The sequence below is a fragment of the Triplophysa rosa genome, linkage group LG24 (genome assembly GCF_024868665.1).
Source record: "Triplophysa rosa linkage group LG24, Trosa_1v2, whole genome shotgun sequence".
Lineage (NCBI taxonomy): Eukaryota > Metazoa > Chordata > Actinopteri > Cypriniformes > Nemacheilidae > Triplophysa > Triplophysa rosa.
This window is the reverse complement of record NC_079913.1, coordinates 2,421,051-2,433,398: the sequence shown is the minus strand read 5'-3', so window position 1 is coordinate 2,433,398 and position 12,348 is coordinate 2,421,051. Positions and strand designations below refer to the sequence as shown.

At 35.9% G+C, this 12,348-nt stretch overlaps 1 protein-coding gene across 2 annotated transcripts; it reads left to right on the top strand.

Moving 5' to 3' along the window:
* The first annotated feature begins 606 nt into the window (after window positions 1–606).
* Window positions 607–11,996, top strand: LOC130548015 (scavenger receptor cysteine-rich domain-containing group B protein-like). Of its 2 annotated transcripts, XR_008961964.1 has the most exons (11): window positions 607–3,562; window positions 3,818–3,936; window positions 6,407–6,453; window positions 6,542–6,865; window positions 6,936–7,238; window positions 7,317–7,628; window positions 7,707–8,015; window positions 8,447–8,553; window positions 8,662–10,773; window positions 11,515–11,583; window positions 11,675–11,996. XR_008961964.1 is itself a non-coding variant. In XM_057324427.1 (9 exons), exons 1-9 carry the CDS (start codon window positions 3,512–3,514, stop codon window positions 8,776–8,778), a joined length of 1,689 nt encoding a protein of 562 aa, XP_057180410.1. In that variant the 5' UTR covers window positions 607–3,511; the 3' UTR covers window positions 8,779–11,502. The 2 variants fall into 2 exon arrangements, 1 of the variants encoding a protein (XP_057180410.1); XM_057324427.1 differs by lacking the exons at window positions 11,515–11,583; window positions 11,675–11,996 and having other exon boundaries at window positions 8,662–11,502.
* Window positions 11,997–12,348: the final 352 nt, after the last annotated feature.

The window sequence follows — 12,348 nt, the reverse complement described above, 5'->3', positions numbered from 1 at the left end:
CACATGTAGACATATTTAAATGGAGACCCGATGCTTTAGAAAATAAATCAACTAAAGAAATAGCAAAAGCGATTTGTTATGCCTTCTGCAAAAAAGAGTGGTATCATCTGCTAACATGACTAATACCAATAGTTTTGTTAAACACTTTCAACTGATTAACACTTGAATCGTGATTGATTAAGCGAGCCAACAGATCTGTTGCAATAATAAACAAAAGAGGGGAGAGAGGGCACCCCGTCTAACACCACGACCAATCCAAAACCTTTTAGATGTACCAAATGAAAGAGATACTGAACTATTCATGTAGATCATTCTTATAATATTTACAAATCTGTTTCAACAACCAAAAGACTGAATAGAGCACGAAACAAAAAAGACTGCTCTTCGTCATGTTTTCATAGCCTACATCAGTCTTGTGTCGTCACGCTTCAGACCCAGTCTGAACTTGTGAGTGTTTGTTTACAGATATTCACAATAGAAATGAAACTTTCTATTTATGGGTTGGGAAATGTATTGGCACTTATTTGACTGCATCTTAAATAAGAATGAAGGTAAAGTTGGGTTATCCACCATAATCTAAATTTCTTATTGTGACAAGCTCATTTATTCTTTAGGCATGCTATTTGTGTAAATTGTATTTTCACAGACAGCAGTGTCAATTTCATTGTAATTTCATTTGTAAGTACACAAACAAACTCACGACTAGTCTGGACATCAGAAATAGTTTCGTTTTTCAAAAAGCACGTCGTTCATACTTTCTGTCATGGCTCTGCTTCCTTAGTCATGTTTGTCTTGGTCCTGTAGCAGAGCCATGACAAAGCCTTTGGTTATGTGTGGAGAGAAACATATTATTGTCCTTTTGACAATAATATGCGTTCTCTCCAGTGTCTCGTCATTGGCCCCGCCCCTCTCGTTTCCTTGTGATCTTTCCCTGAGTGTTTCATTACCCTCACCTGCCCTGTGTTAATTATCCCTCGTTTGTCTTTCCTATCCTCTTGTTTCTTTGTCTTGTGTTGGTGGATTACGTTGTATGTGCTTGTTGGAGTGTTACCTTGTATTTCATCGTGTCTCGTACCCTGAGTGTGATTCCTATTTTCCCGTTCCTGTTCTTGAAGTTCTTGTCAGTCTAGTAAGTGTCAGTTTAGTTTATGTCTAGTGTGTTTATCCCAGTTTATTGTTAGTTAGTCTACGTCCAGTTAGTATTCTTGTGACTTGTTATACCCCATTGTGGGTCTTTGTTTTTGTGTTTTAAAATACATATTCTTGTTGTTACCCCTGAACGCTGCCTGCAATTGGGTTCTTCCTCACTTCCTGACACTTTCTCTCTTTCATTTAGATGTGGTTGACTGAAGTGAAGATTGGTCCTGGAGTCCATCCAAATGATGCTTGAACCAGAAATTGTAAGAGAGGTGGGGAGAGTAACAGTGAGGTGAAGCTTTTCTCTGCTTTTTGCTGCCATCTCATGGCTGTTCATGAGGTTGTTTGTGATATTTCTTCGAATTTAAATACGAAAGGAGATATTTTGTGGTTTGAGCACTGTAAAAGGATGCGCACAACTTGCATGTTACTGCAAAACTTGTGTTAAACTGTTGCAGTTGTTATGCCGAACTCAAAGAAAGATATTTTAGAGAATGTTTGTAACCAACAGTTCTGGGGCACCATTGACTACTTAAGGATATGGTGCCCCAGAACGGTTTGGTTTTACACATTCTTCAAAATATCTTCTTTTGTGTTTAATAAAATAAAGAAAATTATATAGGTTTGGAACAATCTGAGTAAATGATGACAGAATATTCAGTTTAGGGTGAACTATCCATGTAAAGTGTAAAAAATGATCAAAAACCGAAGTTGGGCATTTACAATAGTTACACAAGCAGCCTTGTGAGATCACCTCTGAAGACAGTCCTTATGAGATTCAAATTTAGTCATTAGTAAAATTTTAATTTGGTTACCATGTCTGGCCTTAACATGTAAATGACAATACACTCTTAAAATGGATGTGTTAATTTTACCATATTGTTTGTGTTATCCCATTTAAGACATGTGTTATTTAACACTTCTGTGTCGTCCCAAGAAATAACACAGAGATGCGTCCTTGACCGAACACAAAAGGTGTTGTTTTTAACTGTTTTTAGAGTGTAGAATTTGAAAACATTCCGACTTTTTCATACGTTTCAATTTGAATATATATTGTTTATTCTGTATAATACACTTATAGTATATAGTAGTACTTATGTAAGTATAGTAAGAGTAAATGCTAGATGTGATATATTTGTGGGATTATCATAAATTCTCGGGAAAAGACGGGTTCATCTTAACATGTGTATAGTTTTTTTGTGGAGGTGATTTAACTCATTATTTTTATTGGAAATTGTTGTTGGATATTTTCTTTATTTATAGCATTCACTAAGTGACCTGCACCCATTATATTTAAATGTAATTTATTCATTTAGCAGATGCTTTTATCCAAAGCAATTTAAAAATGAGAGAGCATTAATATTTTGTCAAGGGGTGGAGGTATGGGGAGGTGGGATGTAGATTTGAACGGAAGATTATCAGAACTGGATTGTGGCTTCTGAACAGGTATGAACAACACATTCATCACTTGGTATGTGATATGTAAAACATGTCATATATACTCTTTACGAATTTGAATTTCATACTAGATAGATAGATAGATAGATAGATAGATAGATAGATAGATAGATAGATAGATAGATAGATAGATAGATAGATAGATAGATAGATAGATAGATAGATAGATAGCACTGTTCAGGTGAGTGTCAATTGACATTTTCATCTGATTGACATCTGAAAAAGCATTTCCCAAATTATAATCATGTTATTATTTTCCCAGCCTCGTTTTGAAGGAATATGCTGTGCTCTGTGTGGCTTGTTTTACTTTTGGGTAAGATTTGGCATAAACACAGAATGTTTGTACAAAATGTGAAAGGTTTTTGAATTTGACAGATTTTTAATTAACATACAAGTTTGATTCACACCACCCCAAATTAAGCAGCTTCGGTTTGACTGGTGAATGGTGACTTTTCTACAGTGGTCAGTGGGGAACGGTGTGTGATGATGAATGCTGATGCTGAAGTGGTGTGTAGAGAGATGGGATGTGGATCGTTGAAAGAGGTCAAAAAAGAGGCATATTTTGGACAGGGCTCATTACCAACATTGATGAATAATGTTAATAATTGACAAGCCATGGGGAGACAGTAGTCGTGGACATGATGATAATGTTGGAGTTATCTGTGAATGTAAGTAAAGCACTTTTAATTTATTGCATGAAAATGAGCATTATAACAAAATAGAATTTAGGGGCTGTGGGTAAGATGCCATCTTTGTGTGTTTAACTATATGTTTGGTACAAGCAGAATGTTTTATATGTCTGTTTGTTTATTGATGTGATTTTTAGATTCAGGCAGGCTGACAGGAGGCAGCACTTGTTCTGGTGTGGTGGAGATTTATCGTGGTGGGCTGCTTGCGCAAGAGACGTGGACGACAAATGTTGATTGTACAGGAGTCGAGAACTCACTCGCAGAATGATGTGATACAGGCATATGGCATTACTAAACAGATTTTAGATTTTTAGATTTTCTTTTTTTTTTTTTTTTTTTCAGAAGTGACTCATAAATACAGGTTGAGGATTAAGGTAACAGGTGACCCTGCTGTTGACCTGAATGACCCTGACATCAGAAACATCATTGAGCTGTACAGCATCAGATTGATCCTGTGCGTGTGCGTGCGCGCGTGCGTGAGCGCGTGCCTTGCCGTCATTTAATGGCATTGTCTTTTCTTTTAAATCCCACAGATACAGGAGAAGCCAGCAGATAGGAAGTTTGCCCTACGCTGGAAAACTCAGTCCAATGGGAACATCTTTCAGCCAAAAAAATCCCTGAGAAGTTCGCAAATTTGCAGTCCCCTCATAAAGTAACATGAGATTACTTCACAAATATGTTTCATATGCCGTCATATAATTAGTCATAAGAAAAACTTGATTCTATAGCATTAGTAAAGAGCTTCTTACTGTACAGTACATGCCTAATAATAATACAGTACTCTTTCAATCACACAGATGTCAAGTAGTTGTATAACGGAAAGCAAAGTGCATGGTAAAAATATGAAGATATAAAATATCATTGTTGTCGGCGCCGATAGCCCTGTGGTTAGTGCGCTGATATATAACCCGACTCGACGACCCCCCAACGCTTTCCTGTCCACTGTGTACTGTCCTGTCCAATAAACGTGTAAAAGCCCCTTAAACATAACTTAAAAAATATATCTATATCATTGTTAACATACCTTGTGTTAAACATGTAAACATGTTTTAGATCATTTCATGACTTAGCTTTACAACAGCAAGAGATCTACCGTTATTGTTATAATTACTGATTAAAATCTGTTTTCTATTGAAACCATTAATTTCTTCTTTAATTCTTACTTCCATGCTGAGTAAATCAATTATATTCAGTTGTATAATTTATAAACTTTTTAGTTGTTTCTGTTTGTTAGAGTCACCAGATTGCATTTTTAAATTTGGTATGGAATGGAAAGTTACTTAAATCAAATGACCTGAAAAGGTCAGCGAGTAGTTTGAATAGTACTCAAAGCAGTAAGCGCATAAGACAGACTCTATTTCAGCATAGAAAACCATTTCATAACAATATAGTAAATTACAGTAAATTATACATTATATCTGAAAAAATAGACATACATTGATGGTATGGAAAAGCTTAACTGTTATTTATAATTAAAACACAATATAATTTCATCCATTAATATCTGTCCATTACTGTCTATTGGCTGTCCATGATGCAAAATAATCTTGTGCAGAATGATGCTCATGAATGCAACACACTACATTAAGGTGTATGTCAACTTTTGAACAGGGTGATTGACCATTTTTTTGTATTTATTTGTTATGTAGAGGCTACATAAAATATTTAAATGTTCCAAAAAAAAACAGTCGGCACAGATTATGTTGTTAACATATGGCAGGCTCTGATCTGGTTTGAGCACAACATTTTGTGCAGTGAGGGTTTCTACATAAGCCGTATTTCAGTTACCCTTTAAAAAAAAGACATCGAAAAGATTGTTGTTTATACTTTTAAGATTTGAAAATCATTTGCAACAGGTTAATCATGAACTGTAAAGATGAGTATTTAGTAGTGAAAGAAACCTATCCAAAATGCAAAATGAGGAGTTCTTATTTGAGCTTTTACAAGGAATAAGTTGTAGTTTAACAACAACAACCCTATTAACAACAATAGGGAAAACAGAGCGAGTCTTTGTAATGGGTGAGGAGGCGTTGAGCATTGTGGGAGTTGAAGTCCGTGGGATAAAACAGACAATGGGGAACACCGGAAAGCTGACAGGGGCAAACGAGACCGTTACAAGAATGGGCTAAGCAGCAGAAATGTAGGGTTGCATTTCGAGCAGTGGTTTAACTCTAAAATATGACCCGAATTAACCACAAACACACAAATACTCGTGTTTTAAAAATCTCCAGGAGTATTTACGTAAAGGGAGTTTCGCAGGCTTTTGCATTTTATTAATGAGGCCCGTCAGAGTGATTGGGGGACGACAACCAAACGAAATGCAAACAGCCTTCTGTTTGTGCCACACAATTGTTTTATGGTTCCAAGAGGGTTTTTATTTCACTCATACCTCAAACATTAGTCCAAACTTACCGTATCTATTGGTCGAAATTTATACATGAGTATGTTCATCCGTTTTTTCGGGAAAATATATTGTAATGAATTAGTATCGGATTATAGGAACATGTTAACCACCTGCAACGTCTAAACTCTGCTTGTTGACAACCGCACTACTCCCTGAAAAGTGTGGGTTGTGAATTATGTATGTAAATAAATAGTCATGTAAAATGTTTTCTCTGAAAAAGGTGTGATCGTTTGCAGGGGTGAGCTGTGGGGAGGAGACGGGTGGGCTGGCGGTTGAAAAACAATAAACAATAACTTCATCACATCTCTCATTCCAAGACAGACACGACAAACATGAGGGACTTCAACAGGTTGACGTGCTTTTGCACTTTGTTTTTATTGATTTCATATCAAATTACGATTCTTAAGAACAAAACTGAAAAGAAATTCTTAAGGACAATATATAAAGCAGAAGTCGCTTTGGATAAAATCTGCCAAATGTAATGTAAATTGATTGTCAAAATAGTAATAGGCCTACATAAACGAAATAGTGACAAATGTTTATAATATAGAGAATTAGAGAATGGTTGAATTATTTATTCGCTTGTTAAATATCATTGTTGCTTGTTTGTTTGCGAAGTTTGTGTAAACTTACGGATGAATTTCCAAAGTTCCAGAATAATGTTAAGAATCATCCAATGACTGTCTATTGAAATCATTTTTGTCTAATCTTTTTATAGATTCTGCTCCGCAGTAACGCAGTGTTCTGCACTCATTTTGTTTCAAAGTAGGAGAAAACACCTCACACATTTCTTCCATACACATAATTGCAAATGCATTCTCATAGTTGTTTCTGTGTTTTTCATGCTATGCAGTTCTGGAAAACGCACAGAGTAACGCAGCATCCGTCAGATTAGTTGATGGAGCCAACACCTGTTCTGGCAGACTGGAGGTTCTTCATAAGGATGAATGGAGGCCCGTGTGTGACGCTTTCTGGGATTTACTAGATGCCAAGGTGGTTTGTAAAGAACTGGGCTGTGGAAGCGTTCAAGAGACCAATATGGAAAATCTTGAGGCCGAACAAACAGCGTGGCTGTCTGCGATCGGTTGTACTGGATTTGAATCTTCACTGATGGACTGTGAGAACAATCTGTGGGGAGCATATTCTTGTAAAAGATACGCTGGAGTTGTCTGTCGCTGTGAGTACTGTCAATTCTTTTGCACAAATAAAACTAGTCAGTGCTCTTGCTGATTTTTGTGTCTTATCAGCCAAAACTAGATTGGTGAACGGCGTAGATTCTTGCTCCGGACGAGTGGAGGTTCTTCAGGACGACACGTGGGGAACGGTGTGTGATGGTGACTGGGATCTGTCGGATGCTGCGGTGGTGTGTAGAGAAGTGGGCTGTGGAGATGCTGTAGAGGCGAAGAGGGGAGCTTATTTCGGAGAAGGTTCAGGACCGATACGGATGAATAATGTTACCTGCGTTGGAGATGAATCAATACTGAGCGCCTGTAGTGTGCCCAGTGTGTCTTCCTGTGACCACACAATGGATGTAGGAGTCATCTGTCGACGTAAGTTACCGTGTTTCAACACATTCTGCACAGAATATGTTTTAACTGCTTCCATTCATCTCTTTGTGTGTTCATTAGCCGTCGTCAGGTTGGCGTCAAACGGTTTCGACTTTTGTTCTGGACGAGTGGAGGTTCTGCATAAGGGAATATGGGGAACGGTGTGTGACGACACTTGGGGATTTTTAGACGGTCAGGTGGTGTGTCGAGAGCTCGGCTGTGGGGATTTTCAAGTAATACCAAGCAGTGATTATTTTGGAGAGACTTTGAAACAAATGTGGATGGATAATGTCGATTGTTTAGGATCGGAGCCATTACTGAGCACCTGTCATTTTGATGGATGGGGTGACTATTTCTGCCTTCTTTCTGTGACCGCTGGACTCATCTGTGGCCGTGAGTTACAAACCTTTACGTCTATAATCTTACCACACGTGCAACGATATGTTCTTAAAATGCTTTTGGGGTCATTAGACCCCGTTAGGTTGGTGAACGGCTTCGACTCTTGTTCTGGACGAGTGGAGGTTTACCATGATGGTCAGTGGGGAACGGTGTGTGATGATGACTGGGATTTGTCGGACGCTGCAGTGGTGTGTAAAGAACTGGGCTGTGGCCCTTACATAGAGCCAAGAGGCGGGGCGTATTTTGGACAGGGAACAGGTCCGGTATGGATGACTGGTGTTAGCTGTGTTGGGTCTGAGTCTACACTGATGAAATGTGACTCGACTGGTTGGCGTTCAAATCAATGTGGGCATCGGTATGATGCTGGAGTCATTTGCAGCGGTGAGATTCCGTCAGATTTAAAATCAAATAGAAAAATATCACGCAAGGCTTCATGTGTGATAAAAAATCATAAAATACGGAGCTATTGTGAATAGTTTCACTGCTAATATATTCATGAAGCTTTTTACCCTTAAGAAGTCTTTGCTGTTTTATATTGTGAATAGCATGGCTATTGAATCAGTACATTATCCTTGTCAATTTTATATCAGTTATATTAATTATTATAGAAAACAAAGATAACATTATATAACACTGAAGTTTTAGTACGCTTGGTAAAGTTGTTGAATCTGTCAATATTTTTGAACTTGTAAATGCATAAAGAAACGTATTTATGCGTGTTATGTATATCATTTACAAGTTTACAATTGTCAATGTAATTTTATGGTAAATCATTGTAATACTTTTTCAAATCAACCCCCTGTGCTTTGAAGACACTTTCGTGCAGAAAGATAATAAAGTCCTGGTGAGGATTGAGGTGAAGGCCGGACCTGAAGTCGACCCAAACTATGATTCAATCAAGAATGCACTTTTGGAGGAGGTGAGAACAGAGGCCAAAATAACACAGAATTTATTTACTGTGTGCTTCCATCTACTGGCTGTTCATGAAACTGTCGGCTCTGTATTTTCATTCGTTTGATCTTCATAGATGCAGAAGAAGATGAAAACAAGTGACACTTTCTCCATGAGGTGGACAACTCAGTCTGATGGAAGCGTTTTTCAGAAGGTCCCAGAGGACATAAAAGATGCACAAACTTGCAACTGATGTGCTTTAAAATAGAAGTTTGAGTTGTAATTGAAATGTAGTTCAACAGTAACTGCATTTTGAATTTGTAGTTTTAGCTCCTACACAATTAAGAATGATAGCATGCGGCTTTACAAACTTATTCGAAATCAAAAAGTTCATGTGTGTTCTATTCAGTGTTGGGTAAGTTACTCTGAAAAAGTAACGAATTACTAGTTACTAATTACATATTCAATAGTGTAATTAGATTGAATATTACTAATATTAGAGTACAAATTACTCTCTCCAAAAAGTATTCAGTTACTTATTACTAATTACTTTCTATATCCTATATCAACCTTGATTAGAATTGATTCAAGGATAGACATGAAAAGGCTCTTTTAATTCATTAAAATAATTAATAAATAACTTCATAAATTATTATTATTAACTGACCAAAGTATACACATGTGAGAAGGATACATTAAAGCATACATTTTAAAGTTAGACTGTCATTTTGATGCCATTTCCACTATTGAATATATTACACAGTATTTAGTCCAATTACATCAGAAGTAACTGTAATTAAATTACATAAAAATAAGACTTTACCTTACTTAACTTTTTCTAAGGAAAAGTAATTAAATTACAGTAACTAATTACTTAGTAACTAGTTACACCCAACACTGGTTCTATTGTAACTTAAATTGTGTTTTGTTTTTCAGCCAGATTGTGCAGTCCCGTTCCACTGTGATCAGTCCACAATACCATAGCATACCATGTTTATAATCTTGATTTATGTATTCAGAGTACTTTTCTTCCTCGTGATTTATTGCTCTGCCTGTACACAGCAGCTTCCGTAGGAGGAATATAGCCACAGCTTTTACCGTGTAACCTAAATATTAATTACGGTTATAATACAAATTGATTTGCATTATCTTTCGGGTGAGAAAATCGCTCTAGAGACTCAATGTATTTTGAATAATATTCAAAGCATCACTTGAAACACTGCCGAACCAGTTCTTCTTTGGCTGACAGTTTGACGTTTATCTCATGTGTGTGGAACTGAGAAATATTCCTAAATCAATTTTCTGAATCTGAACTTTTACCTTTGTGACTTGAAATCCATTGTAATGCCGGAGAGATAATAAAAATAACATAACAAACAAAAACGTCAAGTTTTAATTACTTCATATCAAGGCATTTTAATAAGGCATATGTTTAACATAATTAATGAGGTGTAAATATGAGATGTAAAATATTTAGTCCCTTATTGGTATTTATGTTTTAAAATACTTTTGGTAACTACACCTGAATACAAAAACCTTTTCTGATATCTTAATCAATTGCGTTTTTCGGCAACAATGCTAAATTCTGCAACTAAGCGATGCAGACTAATTTTTCTTAATCTTTAAAATTCCGTTTAATCAGGATTTAATAATGTCATTTAATCTCCACTAGAGGTCAGCAGAATCTTCTATGTCCATGTGCATCTCACAAATGATTGCTCTTTATTGTATTGTTTGCTTTGCATTTATTAGTTTCAATGTTTTGCATGGTTTGCATAGACACTTTGCAAACAGGTTAATCCTTAAAGTCCTTCTGAGATAAAAAAAAGCATATAAACTCAAGAATAGTGCGTATAGTGTGTGATGTCATCTTTGCTTATTTTGGACATGTTTGTTATTTTCATAAACACTAACACATGCAAACATAGGCTACTATTTACAGACAAGCAAGGTTGCAGAGTTTCACTCTTAAATTTGTCATTTTTATCATTTAACTCATGTTACCACAAAAGATGAAAATAAAAAATATAAGGATTTGATTGTATAGCCTGTCTTATTCTGTTGGTTTAAGTTTTGTTTATCTTGTTTTCAAACAGGCGTGTGTTTGTTTATTGTGTCCCCTTATCTTCATGTTGTGTGTGTTTGTTGGTTGGTATTTTGTAGTTTTGACCCCGCCCCCTCGTACATCCATTATGAATTCATTTGCTTCACCTGTTCATCAGTCTTCACTTGGTTCTGCTTTGTTCTGGTGAGCAGTTTATCTAATTACTAAATATGGTTTGTATTGCTTTGTGTAGTTTTATTTTTGTTTTTCCTCTTAAATGTTGTTGTTGTTGTGTTGTTCTGTCATTGGCCCTGTGCATGTACGAGTGTTTGTATGTTGACTGGTTTTGTTGTATTTTTATCTTTAATAAAAATAATGATCTCTGTTTAAAAACCTCACATCAAACTGGCACAGATAATGTGTTTGTCCCACCTTGATCTGAGAATGTTGTAAAAGAAGATTTTATGTGTTTTGATAAAAGCAATGAAATGGTCAGTCTCAAAACTTTATGTATGATCGATTGTCTAATAATAGTGGAGAATCTAAATCGTCTTTAGCTTTTCTTGATGGTTCTCTAAGTGGTTTAATCCTGTCTGTGTGTAAATGTCTGTGATTGATTTTGTTTTACAATACTTGGGAGGGCCACATTGAGTAAACTGGCAAGACTGGTTAAAGTCTGGATCAGATCATAAGCTATCTTAATTTTTAGAAGTTTGATTAGTAATTCGAGAATGTAAAATCAAATAATTTGTTAAAGTTGGCCAAAGTTATTTGACAATTTTTTATTTCCAGGGTTAAATTAAACATTTGTTGACACAAACATTTTGCAAGTAACATATTGCATTAAATGTGTGATATTCCCCCCACTTCATATTGTTGTACTTTAATGAAGTGTTGGAATATTGTAGATTTTTTGAATAAAACAATGCAGATTTATTTTTACAGCCTTCCCTCATATTTACCACGGGTGCCGATAATAGTGGAGATCACTGTATGATGTCCAGTGGCTCAGAGGTAAGAGCACGCAACTCAAATCCATTAGTTCTGAGTTCAAGACCACCTTGGTGAAGTTTGAGTGATTGCTGATGATTCTTATGTGTTTCAGGTTTCAATAAAAAGGATAAAATTACCAGGAGAACTAACTTGAGCATGCAGGGTCCAGTGGCTCAGCTGTAAGGAACAACACCCTTAGATCAAGAGGTCTGAGGCCAGGTATTGATCTGCATCTGAATGTTGGTGTAGGCTGGGTTCAAACACCACTTGTGGAGCAGCAAAATGGGTGGAGTACACAGAAGTCAGGTGCGTGGCTCAGCAGTAAGTAAGTAAGTGTGTAAGTAAGTAAGTAAAAGTAAGTGTGTAAGTAAGTAAAAGTAAGTAAAAGTAAGTGTGTAAGTGTGTAAGTAAAAGTAAGTAAGTAAAAGTAAGTGTGTAAGTAAGTGTGTAAGTAAGTAAAAGTAAGTAAGTAAGTAAAAGTAAGTAAGTAAGTAAGTAAAAGTAAGTAAGTAAGTAAGTAAAAGTAAGTAAGTAAGTAAAAGTAAGTAAGTAAGTAAAAGTAAGTAAGTAAGTAAAAGTAAGTAAATAAGTAAGTAAGTAAAAGTAAGTGTGTAAGTAAGTGTGTAAGTAAGTAAAAGTAAGTGTGTAAGTAAGTAAAAGTAAGTGTGTAAGTAAGTGTGTAAGTAAGTAAAAGTAAGTGTGTAAATAAGTAAATAAGTAAGTAAGTAAAAGTAAGTAAGTAAAAGTAAGTAAGTAAATAAGTAAAAGTAAGTAAGTAAAAGTAAG